The sequence below is a fragment of the Scophthalmus maximus genome, chromosome 11 (assembly GCF_022379125.1).
Source record: "Scophthalmus maximus strain ysfricsl-2021 chromosome 11, ASM2237912v1, whole genome shotgun sequence".
Classification (NCBI taxonomy): Eukaryota; Metazoa; Chordata; class Actinopteri; order Pleuronectiformes; family Scophthalmidae; genus Scophthalmus; species Scophthalmus maximus.
The window spans coordinates 3,319,640-3,340,000 of NC_061525.1; the positions used below are offsets into that span (position 1 = coordinate 3,319,640).

General features: G+C 44.3%; 1 protein-coding gene across 2 annotated transcripts in view; it reads right to left on the bottom strand.

Annotated features, from left to right (window-relative positions):
- Nucleotides 1-216: 216 nt before the first annotated feature.
- sorl1 (sortilin-related receptor, L(DLR class) A repeats containing) overlaps nucleotides 217-20,361 on the bottom strand; it is a 75,425-nt gene continuing 55,280 nt past the window's right edge. Inside the window, exons 24-48 of one of the 2 annotated variants that reach the window (XM_035621694.2) lie at nucleotides 20,251-20,361; nucleotides 19,073-19,192; nucleotides 18,639-18,764; nucleotides 17,595-17,705; nucleotides 16,436-16,567; nucleotides 15,419-15,550; nucleotides 15,114-15,248; nucleotides 14,470-14,622; nucleotides 13,974-14,147; nucleotides 13,118-13,246; nucleotides 12,765-12,891; nucleotides 12,349-12,518; nucleotides 11,737-11,849; nucleotides 11,376-11,480; nucleotides 11,187-11,253; nucleotides 10,187-10,269; nucleotides 10,012-10,102; nucleotides 9,700-9,890; nucleotides 7,640-7,759; nucleotides 6,471-6,635; nucleotides 5,266-5,440; nucleotides 4,563-4,669; nucleotides 4,158-4,350; nucleotides 3,851-4,063; nucleotides 217-3,311 (exon numbers count right to left, since the gene is read on the bottom strand). The exon at nucleotides 20,251-20,361 is cut by the window's right edge and continues 12 nt beyond it. In XM_035621694.2, coding sequence (XP_035477587.2) covers nucleotides 3,244-3,311; nucleotides 3,851-4,063; nucleotides 4,158-4,350; nucleotides 4,563-4,669; nucleotides 5,266-5,440; nucleotides 6,471-6,635; nucleotides 7,640-7,759; nucleotides 9,700-9,890; nucleotides 10,012-10,102; nucleotides 10,187-10,269; nucleotides 11,187-11,253; nucleotides 11,376-11,480; nucleotides 11,737-11,849; nucleotides 12,349-12,518; nucleotides 12,765-12,891; nucleotides 13,118-13,246; nucleotides 13,974-14,147; nucleotides 14,470-14,622; nucleotides 15,114-15,248; nucleotides 15,419-15,550; nucleotides 16,436-16,567; nucleotides 17,595-17,705; nucleotides 18,639-18,764; nucleotides 19,073-19,192; nucleotides 20,251-20,361 — 3,311 coding nt within the window. In that variant the 3' untranslated portion in view covers nucleotides 217-3,243. Of the gene's footprint in view, nucleotides 3,312-3,850; nucleotides 4,064-4,157; nucleotides 4,351-4,562; nucleotides 4,670-5,265; nucleotides 5,441-6,470; nucleotides 6,636-7,639; nucleotides 7,760-9,699; nucleotides 9,891-10,011; nucleotides 10,103-10,186; nucleotides 10,270-11,186; nucleotides 11,254-11,375; nucleotides 11,481-11,736; nucleotides 11,850-12,348; nucleotides 12,519-12,764; nucleotides 12,892-13,117; nucleotides 13,247-13,973; nucleotides 14,151-14,469; nucleotides 14,623-15,113; nucleotides 15,249-15,418; nucleotides 15,551-16,435; nucleotides 16,568-17,594; nucleotides 17,706-18,638; nucleotides 18,765-19,072; nucleotides 19,193-20,250 lie in introns of both variants that reach the window. The other variant, XM_047335858.1, reaches the window with a different exon arrangement.

Consider the following 20,361-nt stretch of genomic DNA (forward strand, 5'->3'; position numbering starts at 1 on the left):
CTGTAATTATTTTGACAGCAACCGTCAGCCTTCATACCAAAGGACCTTTCAGGGTCATTATTTAGGAACCTCCCATTGTTTCCCCTTTAATCGTCATGCATGACTCAACATGTCATGTCGACACTGTATGTTAGTTCATCATACATGACAGTTATCTACATTCCTCAATGACAAACCATCGTGGTTTTTTTTATCACTACTGACACTACAAAAGGGTTTCGTTTTCAGCAAGTTTATTTCAGTATAAGTGGCTTTTCAAAACACCTCACACTGCTTCTCCCGACGTCTCAGTTTTCTGAGCAAGCGCGACATTAACATCTTCACACACGGCCAAGTCCAACTGTCCTCTGTGCCAAACACTTCGGAGCAAACTATTTGACAAGGGTTTAACATTAAGACAAGAAGGGAGCAAACCATCACATAATAACAAATGATCATACTTTGTACATGAGTAAAAACCTGACTAAGATCAGACTAAGTGGCAGCTTAGAGCGGCCGACACAGGAAGGAGCAGTGATCTGACGAAGTTAACCAAATGCCCTCACATGAACCTCTTCTTCAGCCTCCTTAGCCTGTGTGTGTGTGTGTGTGTGTGTGTGTGTGTGTGTGCGAGCGCGCGTGTAGGCATGCATGTGCACTTGTGTTTACCCACAAACAATACATTAGATAAAAACCAAACGTGTTCTAATAAGGCATTATGTGGCGAAACACAAAATCAGAAACTCCACAGAGCAAGAAAAACAGCGTCAATGTCAGAAAAGTCCGTTTTTAAGGCCAAGAAACAGGCCAAACTTGTGACCAGGTTAAGGGACGAAAGAGCTGCATGAAATCAACCCTTACCCTTGAGAGGAAACCTTAAATGTTACAGTACAGACACCGGTTAACGATACAGGGAAGAGTGAGATGAAAATTTTCCCGGGCTTCGCCTGACAAAGAAAAGGTTCGCTGCTCTGGGTAAATCACTGGAGCAATGAAGGTTCTATCAACCAAATTCACTGTGGCAAGGGCAAAACCAGAAGGGTGTGCATTGACTTCACAGGCGGGGACAGTAGCATTATGAGCTGGGACAGTACCTTGGGAAAGTATATCAAATACATTCATGAAGACATCTGGACAAACAAAAACACGGTCAATGAGAGCAGAACACCATCAGTTGAAATGGCTCAAGCTGAGAGGCAAAACACAAATATCAGTTAATGGACTATAGTGCAGAGTCGGGGGGGGGGGGGGGGGGGGGGATTCTCCAAAATGTTTTGAGTTATACATTTACAGACGTACGACGAGTGTGATTCATACTGAGGCAGGTCGATTATATCCTCTTATTATCTCTGTCCAATCCACTGGTGCTGACCAAAGACTGGTCTCCGTGCCCCCTTAAAGGGACTACTTTCTATTATTCATTTATCTATTTTTAAGGTTTTGAGATATCAGTTCCTGAGATTTTGGGCCTCTATCCCAGTACAATGCAGGTGAATAGAAAGTCCAGAATGGCCCGGTCACAGCAGCATTAGCAAATTTCAATTTCTCAGGGCTTTTTTGTTTTTTTATGACGTATGAACTAAACAATGAATTGAATGATCTAAAACGATGATCGGAAGATATGTCATCAAAGAAACTGTTGTCATTTGGAGCCCCAAGAAATCTATAACGGGAATTGTTGTACCAGGGAGAAGCACTTAAGTATCACTGTAATAATCATTACCAAAAAATGTACCAAAAGATAAAGAGATGGAATACAGAGCTCGCCCGCCAGGCCAGCTTCCCGCTGTCCCTTAAGATTTCCCTTGGGACCTCACAGTGAGCCCTGGATTATCCAAGACATTGTCACTAGACTAGCTCTTGAAAATCTCAGCCACAGATATCTTAAAACCCCCGGCAGAAATGAACAAACAAAACCACCTGGAACTTGATAGTACTCGAGGTATGCGGAAAAAAGCGTACTGTATATCTTTGCACGAATCAGCCCTTTCAATCCTTTTTCCTGAACCTGACTCTTCATCGCAGCCAAGGACAGTGAGCTGTACCTGCCAGTCATTCCGCCCACAGCTGATCCCGCACCTCTTCAAAGGTTTCTGGCCTACAGTACACGAGAGGAGATGGACAGTGCTGCCCAAGTCGTGGCGGTGGCGGTGACGGTGGTGGTTGTGGTGGTGGTGAAGCGCTGGTGTCCGCTCCGACACAGTTCCCTGAGAACCCCAAACACACTTCCTCTACAGCTGTGGCATAATGCTGGGGGCACAAAGTTGTGGTCCTGAATGACTAAAAAATCAAATAAAAAGACATTTTACAGAATGATATGGTACAGCATTACAAGGAGAGAACATATTAAAAGCCAATATTTACAAATAGTTACGATCTTGGCAATGCTGGCGGGGGATTCTTTCCCCCTCGGCGCCAGAAATATTCTCATATCGTGGGACACGTGTTGCCTCTACGTACAGACATGGAACAGTGTGCTGGTGGTGGAAAATAGAGTAAAAAGAAAAAATACAAAAATAACAAAGAATATCTATGAGGACAATTCAAGGTGCCAATGGTCATTCCAATCACGGATCTGTTTGGTTGACTTTTTCAAATATGTTTACAAGAACCAGCAGTTCCCAAACTGGTGATGAGAGACAGCATTGAGATTCTGTGGATGTAGAATCATGACCCACAGTTACCTCATCCGTCTCTGTCACACTGTGTTACATACACTGCTTTAGTACACTGTACCACCACCGAATTATGGAAGTTACTGCCCCGATATTTTCTATTTGTACATTTTGTATACAGCATTTCCTGCATCTAAATATTTATGGATTTTGGATTTTTTCTTTTTTTCCCCGCAACGCGTGTAACCTTTTTTGCATTCTATATTCCAGTCTCTGGATGCTCATCTTATTTTGGCTTTAAGCAGTGAACCGCTCCTATGGATAGTGAGTTTGCATTACAAATAGGGTCTCTCCTTCCCACCACAAACTCAAATCCTTCACAGTTTGTTTCAGTGTCCACCTCCTCCACCCAGTCCTTTTTTTGACCCCATACATACATATATATTTAGTATTATAAAAAATAAGTTATTGCGCATCCCAAAAAAAGTGCATTGTATATTTGAAAAATATCTCTTTCTCTTGTTACACTTTTCTTCATGTTTCCTGTTAATTTGGGGGAGGGGGGTGACGGGGAGTAAAGGGGAGCGGGGGAGGAAGAATAGAGGGGGACAAGGGAAGAGAGATAAACCGGCAACGGAGGGATGTCTTGCTACGCGATGACCATGGGGACGTCGTCTGAGAAGCCGCTGATCATGGGAGCATCCTCATCGTCATCACCTGGAGAAGAAGAGGAGAGAACAAAGCGGAATGTTTACAACAACGACTCCTATATCAGTTACTTAAACAATAATCAGTAAATTATTGATATTCTGTTAACAATACGCATATGACAACATCGCATGATCGCACAACTCTACCGTCAAGTGTTTCGGTTCTGGACCTTCAAGCTGTTTTCAGACACGGACTCGGGAACAATGAGTTGGCCGAGCAATACATCAGATCCTTTTCTTAACAATCAAGATCCCTCTTCATAGTCTCCATTTTTCGCCCTAATCTCTACATTTGCTTTCTGCAGTTTCCACCTTCCACACTCTCAAGGCGACCTGAGCAACCACTGGGATTTTGCAGTGCAGTGACATGGGACATGATCCATGACCCAACAGGCCTCCCGACAATATATCATGTAGAGTGCCCTCTGTGTCAGAACCACAGATGGCTCCCGAAACCCAGTTGATCTCTGTCGAGTGTTTCCTCCTCAGGGAACACCTGGCTGGGCCCGGGACCGTACACATCCAAGGAAGGGAACGTTGGCTCACCTAGTTCATCGCCTGAGGAGAAGATGGCCGAGCCCAAGCGAGAGTTGTAGTGGGAGTTGGCGAAGGCAGTGAAGTTGTTCTGCAGCCGGCGATGTCGGAGGTAGAGTGCCACCAGGCTGCCGCACACTCCGAGCAGCAGCAGGAAGAGGACGGGGACCACCACTGCCGCCATGTCCCCTGAGTGGCCCTCACTGCGGGAGGCGTCACTGGCCCCTGGGCAAGTGGAGAGGCACATTTACACGAATGGAAAAAGCAAGTTCATCGACCGTACTTCTTCTGATGAAAGTTTATGTTTGTGCTCCAGTACCTGCCGTCAGCTGGTTATACAGCAGAAGGGCGGGCTCTCCGCACAGCTGCCCGCCGAGCAGGCAGCGGGCCTGCACCGAGAAAGTGTAGTTGTGTCCCAGCAGCAGGCTGCTGATGCGGAAGTAGGTCTCGGTGGTGTTTCCCAAGTAGGATGTCTGGTTGGTCACGCTGTCATACACATGCACCTCATACCCCTGGGAGGAGCATTCGGAGAACGTCAGTGGAGGATAGAACGAGCACAAATAAAACAGGGCATCAAATGACTCCTTATTAACCTATAGAACCTGGTGTTCTGCAGGTTTAATACAGGCAGGGTTCTATGTTGTTTTTAAGGGGTTTTAGTAAGGTGGAATAAAAAGTTGGAAGACTGTGGGAAACAGGAGTGAAGTCGTCAGCGGTGTCTCACCCTGGTCTCGTTGAAGTCCTTCTCTCGGACGGCCAGACTCTTCCAGAAGAGGAACACGTGGTCTTTCTCTGTCAAGATCTTCAGGGCCTCGGGAGCTTGAAGAGGAACTGCAGGGGAAAACACTTCTTTAGGCAACAATCGATTCTAACTGCATTGCCTCTGTAGAGTTAGTGGTTATACTTGATTCTGGCGGGGACTTGACCTCTTGGTCAGACCAGACAGTTACTACTGCATGGTGTGTACAATGGTGTGTGCGCTGGTATTTACAGAACCACCATCAGTTTGTTGAATCGCAATTTGAGCAGCTATGGCCATGAGGGCACTTGCACATAGTCAAACAGATGATTTGATTCTAATTGATGTTCAGTCATAATAGGACTGACACTTCAGGAACAGTGAAAAGTTTTGATTCAGACGTGATGAATAAAAGTCACAAATTGTTTTGTGTTGGATCATCTGGAACAAATCTTTGACATATTTATTTGTAAAATAATTTCACACTTATTGAAATTGGTGAGAATCAACATCAATTAATTAATTAATGCAGCAACAGTTGGGGCACACTGTTGTATGACGCTGTTTGATAATGACTGTTCCAACTAGACGTGGATCTCCATAACTATCGGCCTGAGCACTGTGTGTGTGTGTGTGTGTGTGTTTGTGCGTGTGTGCGTGTGTGTGTGTGTGTGTGTGAGGGTGTAACCTGTGCTGAGAGTGAAGCTGGCCTCCTTGCTCATGTTGCGCAGGCGGACAGAGATGCTGTATCGTCCTCCGGGCTCCAGGCCTTTCAGCAGGTACTCCACCGTGTTGTTTTGTGTGGTCAGCTTGTAATCCAATTCCATCTTACGGATCACGTCCCGCACGTGGACTGCGTATGTCTACAGACACAGGAAGACACACTAGAACACGTTAGATACCATTCGAACGGTGGGTAGATCTTTAATGACACAAGTATTTTTCTTTATGGCATCAAAGCAGTCGATAGGGGTTTGGATGAGGTCAAGTAAACTGGAGCGAGACATTCTCATGAGAGGTGGCAGTTGGTTCGTCTGTCAACACAGGCGGAAATTGTTAAGGTGGACTAAGGCGGTTGATGAGATGGGTGGTAAAATGACAGATCAGTGTGAGGGACTTGTGGGCGACGAAGACACGCAGGGTAAGTTTCAGAATTCAAGCCACCGACGATCCCTCTTGTCCCGAAAACCAGTTAAGCGGTGACTCTGACCGAAGACCCATCTTGCCCCCGAGCGTGCAACATCTATGCCTAAGCACATCCTTACTTGAGCCTCTCCCAGGGGTGACGCACCTGGAGACACGGCCGAGTGCTCAAGTGCCTGGCAGCAACCCAGGAAACCAAGGGAACGGCCATGGGCTGCACCACAACAACCGATCTCAAAGCCTCAACCAAGCACAGTCCGTAACCGCTGTCGGGGAAGGAGAGCACAGACAGAGGGCCAGAGTCGGACAGTTGGGGTCAGCCCGGGACTGACACACGCTGGCGGACGTGGGCCGACGGATTACCGGGCCTTCGTAAAGAGCCAACACCAACTTGAGGCGAGACCTGGTCTGGTGCTGGAAGGGAGAAACTGACGCTGAGCTGGCAGCGGATGTAGAGCAGGGGGACCTGGATCAGTGGCCAAGACCTATGCCGGGTAATCAATGCAGCAGCAGAGAACCTTCGATCACCACGGAGGGCGAGAAATACAAGAGGTGGCACACTTTGATTTAAATTCTTGTGTCTTGTGTATCTGAATAAATTCCGTGGTATTTGTGCAGAGAAAAGTATGTTTTACATCTGATTCTCAGCTCCTCTATCACTCCAGCAGGTTTCATGAAACACCCTCCCGATCACATTCCCGATGCTCGTCGTGTACATTATCGCCACAGTAACGTGAGACGGTGTCGTACCAGAGGTGTGTTCGGGGCGTCGTAGGGCGGCTGCCATTTCAGCGTGGCCTGCGTTTTGTCTACTCGCACACGATGGAGGTTCCGGGGCGGCAGCCTCTCGTTGGGAATCATTTTCACCACAGCGTAGTCAGAGGGAGGACCCAGGGAGGGAGAGACCGCACGAACCTGAGGGCGACAAAAATCATTGTGATTATTGTTTATTGGCATAAAAGAGGCTTTTCTCAATCACCCTTTCAGTGACTTCTTCTCCCATATTGACGTTACCCATAGATCACGTAGAATTAGCTGTATATTATTTAATTATTCAACACTACAATGGACGCCTACATGGATAGAAAGCACTTTAATTAAAAACGATTCCTCTGCATCAAAGTGTCTGAAATAACAATGTTTTTATTATCGTGCTGGGTTTTAATTTAAAGTTTCCCATGATGCTCCTCTCATTTAGCCCAAGAACAACAATAAAACATATTTCCACATTAACACCCACAGACAGAAATATACCCCCAAAAATATATTTAAAAAAAAAAATCAAAGTATATTACATTTAGAGGCAGTTTTCATACACAATAAATCTCTAAAATATTGGAATACATCAAATACTCGGATGTGATATCATTTGAAACCCTGGCTATTGTTCAAATAATAAAAGAAAAAGGCTGTACTTGTAGTTAAGTACTCTTGAGTGCATGAATTTGAATTCCGCTCTCACTAATGCAGTCCCGATCAACTGTTCACTTTAACGCTCAGTGCACACAGGTTGTGGCAGGGCCGCGGCGAAAATCACGGTCCCCATTAGCGCCTGCGTTTGTTGAACTCCACACAGAATAATTAACTCTTCTGCTCCGACTTTTTCTTCATTAGACGGAAAGACTTAATTTAGTGCCCCCCCCCGTTACTTCCTGACTGCTGGAACAAGTCTGGCTTCATGGCTTGGTATGACTGAAAGACGTGACAGATTTTTTGGGGGGAGTTCAGACATCTGCCCAGATGTCTCTTGGATTGACCTTACTGCACAAAAATTGAGAATAAAAACCTTTACCCGTAGATCCTCAAATGAAAAGGAACTGGAAGTAGATCTCCACACTTGAAGGCACGAGGTGTTTAAGGTGGAGGGAACTAGTCTATGAAGCCCTCAGAGGAAGATGTCAGATGTCAAAAACACTCACCAGGAAGAGATACTGCTCATCGCTGTCCACTGTAAACGTGAGGCCGAGGGACGCGGTGCGGACCAGGCGAGGAGCCCGGTACAAATCCAGGAAGGAGGTGGCATAAAACACACCATACATCTACACACACACACACACACACACACACACACACACACACACACACACACACACACACACACACACACACACACACACACACACACACACACACACACACACACACACACACACACACACACACACACACACACACACACACACACACACACACACAAACCAAATGGGACAAAGTTAACTCAATAATGGGTTGTGGTGGGTGTATGGTCCTCCATAAAACCAAGGTCATTGGTGAGAGAAATGGAACAGGTGATCCCTTTTTGAGAATCGAAACGATTACTCGATGTGAAAGCTTTTAAGCGCAGTGATATAGATCACGGGTCCCCAAGGTTTTTTGGGCTCATGACCTATTAAAATGTTGTTTCTCACATGGTTATCATTTGAAAAACTGTTGGAAGAGATGCGACTCTGAAATGTTCTTGTTTCGTGCTAATTTGTTTCTCTCTCATCCTTTTACATCCTGTGACCCCTTCGGATTTATCACGGTCTTCTCTGTGTGTCCTGACCCACAGGTTAGGAAACACACACACAGGTACACAATGCAGCACTTACACTAAGAGCGAGTCGGTACGTGTACATGCTGCATATCTGCCTTTTTGAGGGATAGAGTGTTAAATGTAAAAGTATAATGTCAAGGACATATTTCTATCGAGAAGGGAATTCTTATAAGATGATGTAAAAAAAAAATATTGCACCACAGAGAAGACGTTTCAAATGAACGATGATCTTTTATCTTACGGTATAAAGAAAGACGTCTTTATGGGGATAGATTTTGGTCCTGTGACGTTCTGACGTTGTTTTGGGAATCTGTTTTTCTCTTTGCTCGCATCTTTACTTCACTCAATGACTTTTTTTTCTTAAACATACGCAGTATTGGTCATTTCAGTATTGTCCAGAAGAGAGACATCATAGACTCCAAATGTTATTCAGCTATAGACTGAAAAGCTTCAAAATACTTTCAACTTTTTCAATTTTTATGACCTCCGCCAAAGAGGTTATGTATTTGCACGTCTGTTTGTTTTATTTGTTAAGTTGTTTGTCTGCATGATTATGCAAAAACTACTGAATTAATTACCATGAATATTAATGGAGTAGATCGGACATGGACCCAAGAAACCCATAACATTTTGGTGCGAATCCGGACAAAGGGGCGGATACAAAATCACTTTATAGAGATTGGGTGTTTTTACCATATAATAATTACTGTATCTTGATTAAAAAAAAAACAACATCAGGCATATTTAGGGGACTGATACCTATGAGTGTGTTCTATGTGGTGGAGCTTGATAGAATTTTTGTTGTCTCTTTCGGCGCAGCCCAGGCTCCGTAAGTCGGAATCCAAAAAATGGTGCGGACTGCACCGCACAACACTGGCTGTGCAGCTGGTGCACATCGCTCGTCGACACGTTTAGAGACGTGCTGGCAGGAAGCGCCGCAGCTCCACGGTTTTGGCCTAGTGGTTAGTGCGTCGGACTCCCTAAACCGATTCACAGCAGTAAATTCACAACAACAACAAAGAGAGAAACAAGCTTTCTCTAGAATCGCTCACTGCCCCTTTAAGGGAACCGCTGGGCCTCGGCGGAGGTAACCTGCTCTGCTGGGTGCCATGTTGGTCATGACGCAGTAAACCCATCATTAAAAAAAAGATATGTATTTCACTTTCATCTTTTGTGAGCCGTTCTTATTTTTTGGCATTTTAAATCTTCCACAGTTTTCTTTGAATAGTTCAATGTGGATGTGCAGCTTGTAACCGATTTATTTGTCTAATGAGCTCAATGATGGGTAGGCGGAACAACATATGGAACAACTGCACACTGTTTACTAGCTTTCCATGTTGTATTATATGTCTGTGATGAAGACGAATAGGAAGACTCAATTCCAGAAGTTGCTGTCGTGTCACCCAGGGGTGACTTGACGTGCGTCTCTGGTGTGTCTTGTACCTGTGCGGGGGGTCCACTGACGGTCCAGCTGCAGTCCACAGCCGTTTGGTTGAGAGCCCTGGCTTTGAGCAGGGGTCTCTCTGGCTGGGCGCCGGCGGTCTGATGATGGGACAGGGCGGTGGGACTGTCTCCTATACTGGTGTGAGCCCACACAGCCACCTCGTACACTGTTCCTGCCGTCAGGTTTGTAGCTGGAAAGAGGCAGGACGCACGGAATCACTGGACTGAGCTGATGAAACATCAGTGACCGTGTCACTTGAAATGGGAGACCACAGATATTTTGACAAAGACGCATCACCAGCAAGACGGTACCTTTGAGAATGCCCTCTATCACCGTGTAGTTCCTGCTCTCCTTGACGTGTTTGTCAAACTGCCACGACAGAATCACGATGTACTGTTTCACCTAAAAGGAAACCCAGGGGCCCCGTCAGTCGCGCTCAGACGCGGAACACAAATCGGAGGGGTGTTTACAACGAGAGATTCTTACATTGTACTGGGAGTTCAGGCTGAATGAAAGACTCATGGAGTCCGTGGTGATGCTGTCGGCGATCACAGAGGGAGGAGGCAGCGCTGCGGAAAAAGGCGGAAAGTGGATTTAAACATGGAATTTTTTTAAGTGTTTCACATTAAAATACGTATTCTTATAATTTGTGATGTTTCTTATGGAAGTTTCACCTTTTTTACCAGATCCTTAATTAACAAAGCATCCCTTCGTATAGTTAGAAGGGAGGGATTTCCTTTTTATTTTTGATCGACCAATCACACCTTTTAAAAGGATGTGTCATACGTAGTTTCCTTGATCATCGTTCGGATTCCATGCTACAAATCGGTTTATCCCTGTTTCACAAAACGTGAAACAGGGATTAACCGTCAATGTTGTACTAATTGCACTAATGGATTAATGCAGTAATAATATGCATCATGTTGAAATGACCACAACAGCGACTGGTATGTTTTGTTTTCCTCCATCTTTTCCCCTTGGCTATTAATCACCGAACTTCATCCTCAGACGTTATAATGAGCAACTTCCTGCATTGAGCAGAACCTCATCATGAATTTTAATTCTAGCAGTTTTTAAAGTGTTTTAAATGACCGTGCCATGTACTGCGGTAATTCATTTGGTTCAGCTGTTTCATCCGAACATTTTAATTGTGCTCGGAGATGAGTGAAGACAGGCGGTCGGCGGTTTGCCCAAGAGAGGCCGCCCCGGTGGTTTTCAAGTTGTGCGGCGAGGCTATTTCTGATGACTGGGGCGAATTAATTGTGAAAAAACAGAAACATGAAGGAGTCTCTTTGTGCACGGAACAGACCCAAACGATCCTGTTGGTCAGCAGTCGCACGCCGTCGCAGCTCCAGTTACAAACACTGGCGTAGCTCCAGGCACAGCACACACGCACCACATGAAGTACCTACCTAACACCAGCAGGTGACAGTGTTGGACACATTTTCAAATAGTGTTTGCGACGATGAGGGGAAGACCAGCGTACCTTTTTTAGGAGTGATGGATTTCACCTCTGTCCAGTTCCCCACGCCTCGACTCGTCACTGCTGCCACCTGAGAACCACCATCGCAGCAACATCAACATCAGGACAAACGATACGTGGTAATATCACCATTGAACTGATTGATAGATTGTTTTTACCACATAAATGTATAAGTGTAATTCTATGACTTACCCTGAACCTGTACAGAGTGTCCGGCTGCAGCTCCTTCACCTCAGTACTGGTCGTCATGCATCTCTGCGATGTCCAATCAAGACCTGCACGCTCACTGTATTCAACCTGAACACACGCGCACACACGAATGTACGCACACACAGTGATGTCAGCCAAGTTATGTCAAAAAGGTAGAAGAGCCAGAAGGGAACAAGTGAGTTTGTTGTTTGCTGAAGGATTAACATTCAGAAAGTTACTCCCCTGGTACTAAATTGTACCAGAGGAAAACTAAACTAATCAACACACAGATACTCACTAATAATCAGCGTAGAGGTCAGTTGAAAGGTCACTTTATATTTTTCGTAAATATATCTGGACTTACAATGTATTCCCTGATGAGGCCGTGTCCTTTGTCAGGGGGACTCCAGGACACCTCCACCGTCCCATCCTCATCGTTATCACAAGTCAGCTGCAGGTTCCGGGGAGGGTCGGGCACTGAGGCGCGCGTACACACACACACACACAGGTAAACACGCACACGTTCATTATGCATCATGCATCTGCGTGAGGAGGCACATGTGATGGTTTGATATGTCTTTTCTCCTGTCAGCGACGGTGGTTAACAAATTCTGAAGTGCTTTACAGAATGCCTGCAGTGTTAGCACGATATACTGACATGTTCACTTCTGATCCTGCTCCAGTTATTAACTCTGGATTACAGTGTGCTTCCAGAACAACAACAAAATCAAGAGTCGCCAGGAGATAACAAATCTGCAGATGATTTGTGATTCAGTGATGACAAAGTGAGCCCCTTCAGATCCACATCCTGTAAACAAAATGCTGGCTGGTAGATTTCTGCTGGTTACAAACTCTGAGATGACAACCTACTCTCACTATGACAGAGTCAATCTTGTTGCCATGGAGATACATTTATTAAACCCGAAATAAAAATAGCCACTACCGCGATCGTGTACATGAGTCGTGTGATGCTCACCTCCCTCTGGCGTCCGCACCGTGATCACCTCGTTGGTCTTGTGCAGCTTGCTGAGACACTGCGTGAGCACCTTCACGTGGTAGGTGGTGTCGGGCTTCAGCACGGTCAGTTTGTAGCTGGTCTTGTTGCTGTGAGTGTCCATGATGGTCCACTGCTGCATGCCCACGAGTCTGGAGACAAAAACCACAGGGGAGGAGACGTGAAGGGACTTGGGCGACGGTGCTGAGAGCCTCGCTCAGGTGTCAGTGTTTTAATCGGGGCAGCCTATAGCGCACTTCTGCGGTACTATATGCAGCTTCGATTTTAATAAAAGGGCAGGCATGGACAAGTTTATGTGTAAAACAATTCCTCCAGACACATTCGTCAGTTGTACATTTACATTGCCGGGGGACTGCTGGTGGTGCAGAGGAATTCACCTGTAGTAGATGAGGAAGTAGCAGGAGTCCAGGGGAAGGTTCTTTGGACGAGACCAGGTCAGAGTGATGGCCCCTAAAACATCAGGTGTCCACTGGAGGTTCTGGACTTTATAGGCCAGGGTGTCCTCTGGGAGAGAGACGGAGAGAGGTTTAAATGACATGCAGACCAAGTTCACACTAACCACCAGTAGGTGGCATCATTGCACTGCTGTTAAATCACAGTCTGTGGAGCGATGAGCCTGACTTCCATTGTTGTAAATGTAAAGCAGATTCACTGGTCCATGTCCAGGAGCTCACGTGCGACTCGGAGCACACCGGATCTCGGTCAAAGCTGAAGTAAAGCGTGGACCTACGGGTGCAGTTGTCCTCGTCGCTGTGGTCGGAGCAGTCCAGGAAGCCGTCGCACCGCTCGCCGTCCAGCACACAGGCCTCGCCATCAGAGCAGCGGGTCCCGTTCGTACAGAACAGAGGCCCGCGGGTGGCTGAACACACGCAGGCAGGGGAGGCGTGGAGAGGACGAGAATATGCCGTCGTTATTTTCATATCTGAAATGCTACACTGTACAGTTTCAAGAGAGAGTACGCCTTACTTAATTTTTAGGTTGTTTTTTTTGCATTACTGGTTATAAAATGTGATCCGATCACGAGTACAGACAGACACAACGTGTTTGTGATAGTTTCTAGAGCTGCAACAGTTAATCGATTAATCGATTAGTAATCGATTACTAAATCCATCGCCAACTATTCTGATAATCTATATCGGTTCAAGTAGTTTTTATGGGAAAAATAGTCAAAATTCTCTGATTTCAGCTTCATCGATGTGAATATTTTCTGGTTTCTTTGCTCCTCTTTGGCAGTGAACTAAATAGCGTTGGTGTGTGGACAAAACAAAATACCATCTTGGGGGTTTTGGGAAACACAATCGATATTTTTCACCATTTTATGACAATTTATGGACCAAGCAACTAACCGATTAATTGAGAAAATAATCGGATTCCTGAAAGGATTCGGTTTCAAGGATTCTGGTTTCAGAACTCCTGACTCCAGTTAGCTTTTATTGACGTCATCAACTGAGGGTTGTTGAAGTATTGCTCGAATATGAATCCATACTTCATTCTTAAATCAAAAATAATTCCCCCCCCAATAACACATGATTTTTTTTTTCTTCTCTCCGTCTCATGTTTGTGGTGGTGCGACATGTGACACTCACGGCAGTGGTCTTCATCAGAGCGGTCCTCGCAGTGGATCTGTCCGTCGCAGCGCTGCCAGTCCGGGATGCAGCGGGGGGGTCGGCGGCACAGGAACTGACCCCGATTGCAGCGACCGGGAGCGGAGTCGGGAGGGGCCAGGGTGGGCACCGAGGTCACGGTCACGGAGCCATTCACTGCTGTCGCAGAAACACAAGGCACAGAAGTGAGTTTCAATGCATGTGTTTGCTTGTGTGTCTTTATTCTGTGTCTTTTGTGTTTTTATCTTTCTCACAAATGCATAAGAATAATATGTGCATTGCAAGATTTTTTCACATAAACACATAGAATGATTCTTTTAAGCCTCTCCTGAGGGTGGAATCCATGGTGCGGGTGGGAAGGAGGGAGACACTGATGTACATTGTTTCCTTTCTGTAGTTCATTAATTAAAAAACATATATATTTATTACATGGGTGCACCAGTTATCAGATACCAATCAGCAGAGAGAGATGAGGCACCTGTGGGACATCCGAGCTCATCGCTGCCGTCGGGACAGTCGGCGTAGCCGTCACACACCCACGTGTTGATGATGCAAGCTCCAGAGCCACAGTGGAAGCGGTTGGGGGCGCAGGTGGAGGGACCAGGGGCCACAGTGTGAGGAGTGACAGCGCCTACATGAGAGGAGATTTTAATATATATTAATATGTTATTTTAATAAATTGACTGACTTCTGTCAGTATGAAGACTGAGAAGGTCCAAACATTGAGCAGGTTGTGATCACAGACTGCATATGACAAATGGTCGCAGACTCAAGGTACCAAAAGTGGCGCCAATGTGGAAGTCAAACTTGTATTCTCTATTATTATGTCTATTAGAAAAATGACTCTACTTCTCACATGATTTATGACGTCAGTATATAAGATATTCCTGAGGAGTTTATAATCTCAAATCCTAGTTTCAGGTCTTCTTCAATACGGCATGATGTTCACTTGTGAATTTTCACAACCACTTGGTCGTGATAGATGAACGGGTCAAGCGCAGGGCTTTCACCAAGGAGACTGGGGTTTGTTTCCAGTGTATTTATTGACCGAGTAAACTCATACAACTTGTCCACTGATAATATTTTAACCATAGGGTTAGGCCGCTTGAAAGGACTGTGTACCTGTACACTGGGCCTCGTCAGACCAGTCCCCACAGTCGTTCTCCCCATCGCACTTCCACCACGTGGGAATACAGCGTCCGTTTCGACACTCGTACTGGAAATACCTCGAGCAGCCCGGAACCTCAGTGGGAGCAGCTGCAACACGGAGCAGGAGGTTTGCATGTCAGACACTGCTGCGTTGAGATGAGCGTAATCTTTCATTTTATAGACAAATCAGCGGTACAAAATACTGTTTGTTATTCAGTACATGTATGCAGTGTATACGAAACGTATGACTGTATGCGCATTAACCCTTCCTCCCTCACCACAGTTGGCTTCATCGGAGTAGTCCCCGCAGTCGTCCATGCCGTCACACTTCCACTCCAGGCTCACACACACGCCGTTGGCACACTGAAATGTGTAGGCGTCACACACTTTGCCAAATTCAGACGGAGTGGCTGACAGGAAACACGCAAGTACATTTAGATCACTCTTTTGATTTCATAAGCTGCAAGTGACCAAATTTGTGCAGACGGCATAATATCAACAGGGCTTTGATAAATACGGACATATCACAGCGGGGTAATGACGCACAATGACACAGCTGACAATAATAGACGTAAATGTATGAATTGGAAATCATTTTAAAAAGCACATAACACACATATGAGAGCATAAATTGGCATTTAAGGTATTTTCTTCTTCTTTTCCCTCCACTTGTCATTAACAGGTTATTAACCGCTAGGTTTTAATGATTCATTTAGAGTCTAGTAGATTCAGTGGAGAACGAGAAAAAACCCCAAATCAATGGAATCAGAGAGAAAGGCGATCACGCGGTCTGATGCTGTAGAAAAAGGTTTGCTCCAAAGAAAACCACCAGTGAGAGAAGTGAGAGCAGCTGTTACAGCGTGTTGCCCTGCACAGACACGAGACAGATGTATCGAGTCACTGTTGAGGTGCACAGGTGTGTGACAGGTCCAGAGTGAACATGCGTTCCTTTTTGAGTCGTGTCAGTGCTGCTCTTATCTGATAAACATCCCTTCAACGGAAACAGTTGCAGTCGGGCCTTTTTGAGGAAGTGCAGATTTGGATCCTTTCCCCTCATTATAACGAAAATGGATCACGGGAACACACGTGTGAGCCATTTTACCCGGCACATACTGATCAAGCTTCCGGCATCGGGTCAAAGGTCAAATCCCGTTGCACTGTCATTTGCTTTTTTAGAAAGTCCATTTCTAGAGATGTCTAAGGATCATAAAGTGCTACAGACAGTCGTTAGAGCGGCTGAGAGATGAATGTAAATGAGTGGAGGGCTGCAGTACAGGTACGTGAGCATCCCTCACCACATCCGGCGTACTCGGCGTCCTCGTCCGATCCGTCTTCGCAGTGTTTGATCCCATCGCAGACCAGAGACTGGAACAGACACTGGGCTCGGTTCTTACACACAAACTCCATGTAGCGAGTGCACAGGGGGTCTGTGGGTGAGACGATAAACAAACCCACGTGCAAAAAGGACTCATCATCATCCACGGACAGCACGGGAAATATTACTGGACATAATCAACCTAGATACGATCGTTCACAACCAAACCTCATTTGAACTACTACACATTTAAATCTGCATCTTATAAGTACAGTGTATTCTGCGTATTCCGAGTTTTCATGGTCTGGCAGGAGAGTTCCGCCTCCCTCCATATATTACCTGTATTTGTTTACATTTTGGAAAGGTCACATGATTAAATGTTCCCTGAATTATTTATTAGCTGTTGCTGTTTGCTTTGTACCCAGGGATGTACAGGTTAGAGTAATATGGATTTTTAAGGGCCAATGCCGATATGTGATGTTATGGGGTGACAAGATTTCCAATACCGATACATTGTCCGGTATTTATTTATATTTTAATCTGTCAACGATTCCTTAGATGCTGTTATCAAACCTTTATGAAATGAAATTAATGCTTGATATTTTACTTTTACCATAAACTTGATCATAAATAGCTATAAACAAAAAGAAAGCACAAACACAGCCAAATATATAGAACTTCAATTAAGAAATTAAACAACTAGTTTTACGTAAACTATAAACATAAGTGCACATTCTTTGTACATTGTTTATTTTGTTAAATAAAAGATTTCATATTGGTAGACAAACTGTGAGCGCATGTCAAATGTCTGTGAAAGGCTCATATCAGCCAACCAATATATCGGTCAGGTTCTAGTACAGATAGCTATCACTAGGTTCATGTTTCTGTTATGAAGAGCATTTTGTATTAATATGATTTGGCTTTATGACTGGTGTTTGGACTGTGTATCATCCCACATTTCCCCGTTGTGGGAGGAATCAATGATTATCTTATCTTATCTTATGTTACCTTACCTTACCTTATCTGTGTTCAGATTTATATTTGACTGAGTCGGAGGAGGAGTATGATTTGTGACTCCTCACCTTCTCACCCTTCCAGACGGATGTGAGTAGCTGTGCCAAATAAATGCGATCGCTCACCACAGTTGTGCTCATCAGCACCATCTGGACATTCCTGGATGCCGTTGCAGTGGACAGTGGCTGGCAGGCAGGTGTCATTGGAGCAGAGGAAGCCTTTACACCGAGTTCCCTCTGGAAACACACAGCAACTCAATATAAATAAAGTATTACTACTAACAAAGACTCAATGCTTTCATGTGGCCGTTTCTGACTGCTACGGAACCTTTTGTTACTGTATTTTCAGGTCTATGATCAATAATGGATATCAAATTGAATCTCCTTACACCGATGACCTGTTTCATATAGAGTAGGATACAAGCATTAGTCACTTGATGACGATGTAACGCTGGACATTCAAATCAGTAACCAGAGCCAAAGTCACGACGCCGAGTCCTCGGGTCCACTATCTTCAGTAAGTGCAATCTCTCATTCTGCATACATCATTATGTAAAAATGTTCCAAGATCCCTTCAGTTACTTTCCATATTCTGAGATAATTTGTCTTTTGATTATTTTCTGAGGCCAGTGGAGTTCGTTGAGTCAATAGCACGAAACAAAAAAGACCCTGCTTTTTTGTTTCGTGCCCTGTTTGGAATATAAAGCCTAATCATATGAACACGTATTCATCTCGCATTGCACAGGTGATATTAGTGGGATAAATCTAACTCCCAAGAATGAAACCTACGCTATACTGTAGCTACCGGTGACAATATTCTTGTTAACCCCTTGCATCTAGAATACATCCAGCTTTCAGGTCCCCCAAAATATTCTGTAAATCTAATCTGCGACTCCATGGTTTTTTGCATATTTTTCAGACAGACCCATTATTTATTTTATTTTATTTTAGCCTGTCCCATTTGTAAATTAACCTCCTTTGAGAATCTTTTGTGTTAAAAAAAGGAAACAGAATGCACACCACCAAACAAGACAGTCCAGGGTTGTATTTAAATACATGCCAATGTGAACAGCTACAGACCGAATTTTATGATTTACAGTATATTACCATTAACAGGATGACTTGTCTTGAGCGTGTGTGTTTGTGAACATATGTGTGCTGCCGACTCACCACAATGTTGAGGGTCTTCATCTGAATCGTCCTGACAGTCGTCGTCACCGTCACACATCCAGCGCTGTGGTATACAGTGACCTGTGTGACACTGGAAGCTACTGGCCTCACATGTATGGTGGCCCACTGGGGAAAAACACAAACGATTAACAGGTTGAACTTAAGGTAGTAATAAAGACGACAAAGTTGAACACCTTTTGTCTAAAATGCAAATAGCACTGTTCTGATCCTGCACTGAAAAACAAACACTGTGAAGACTCTGCACAAACAAATATGCAGTAAATCTTTCAAACTGTAAATGACAAGGCTGAAGGCGTGTGTCCCAGTAAGTACATGAATGTATGTTTGATCACTGCGACTGTGCCCAAGGACAATAATGGCTCTGTTGCTTTAATTTCAGTCTTCTCTTTAACATGTATCATGTAGTGCATCACCTGTGCAGTTGGCCTCGTCTGACCAGTCTCTGCAGTCATTGTCCCCGTCACACCTCCACGCCTCGCGGATGCAAACTCCTCGTGCACACGTGAACTCCCCAGGGCCACACTGGTGAGACTCTGGGAAAAACGTAACAATGATACAGTTAGGGCTTGTTAAAAAAACAACGCGACTCCAGGTGTTGTCATTTGTGCGAACGAAAAAAACAATTTATCAGATGGCTAAAATATTGTCTAAGGTGGTCCAATATTAATACAATCTTACAAAGGTCAATATATATATACATATATATATGTATATATATCTATATCTATATATATATATATATATATACATATATATACATATATATATACACATTTACTGATTAGAGAACCACAGATAATATCCATATAATGATCTTTTAGAATAATTTCTGATGTCCAATGAGCATTTGAGCTATTATCACTAGAAGTAAATACTTGCTATACTAAGATATATGGTTATCCTTCCTGTTTTTAAACAAATTCTAAAACACACAGTGATAAACTATTCATCTGTGTTCCACAGGGCTTCATTCTTGGACCAGTATTATTCTCTCAAAATTATTTTGCATAAACAGACTTGTTATAAGTCCTAACATATTAAGCATTTTTAAGCCTTTAACGATAGGACAGTATTCAGTGTGAAGGGGGGGAGAGAGAGTGAGGAGGACTCAAGCCTCCACCCATTGGGCGCCAGTGCTACTAAGTGACCTAACCGATGACAGTTTTTTTTTTCCATTTAATGTGAAAGTATGTTAAGTATTTATGTTCACTTTCAAATTTTTAACTCTTTCTTAAAGGTGCAATAGGTGCTAAATCTGGTTGACTAGAAACTGATGTCTCAGAGGTCTTTGGAGAGTTATTGTATCTGCAACTTTGATTTTGGAGTCACTCAGGAATACATGCATCCGATACAGCCGCCAAAACATTGTGTACGTTTTAGCCTTGTTATCCTTTGGAGTTAGTAAGATTTTTCTTTTCAAGCCTATATATAATTTGTAAAAACCTAAAAGTTTAGTTTTTTTCTATTCTAATTTTCTGGCTATTTTATGAAATTTAATACTTTTTATTTACTACCTAACATAGTGTCAACAGTGTATCAACACCACCAACCAATATTTTACAGAGAATCAACACTTGGCACCATATCTTACCACAGTGCTCTTCATCACTGTTGTCTCCACAGTCATCTTCGTGGTCACATTTGAAGGCCAGCGGTATGCAGGACCCTGAGGCCACGCAGCGAAACTGGTTAGATGGGTCAC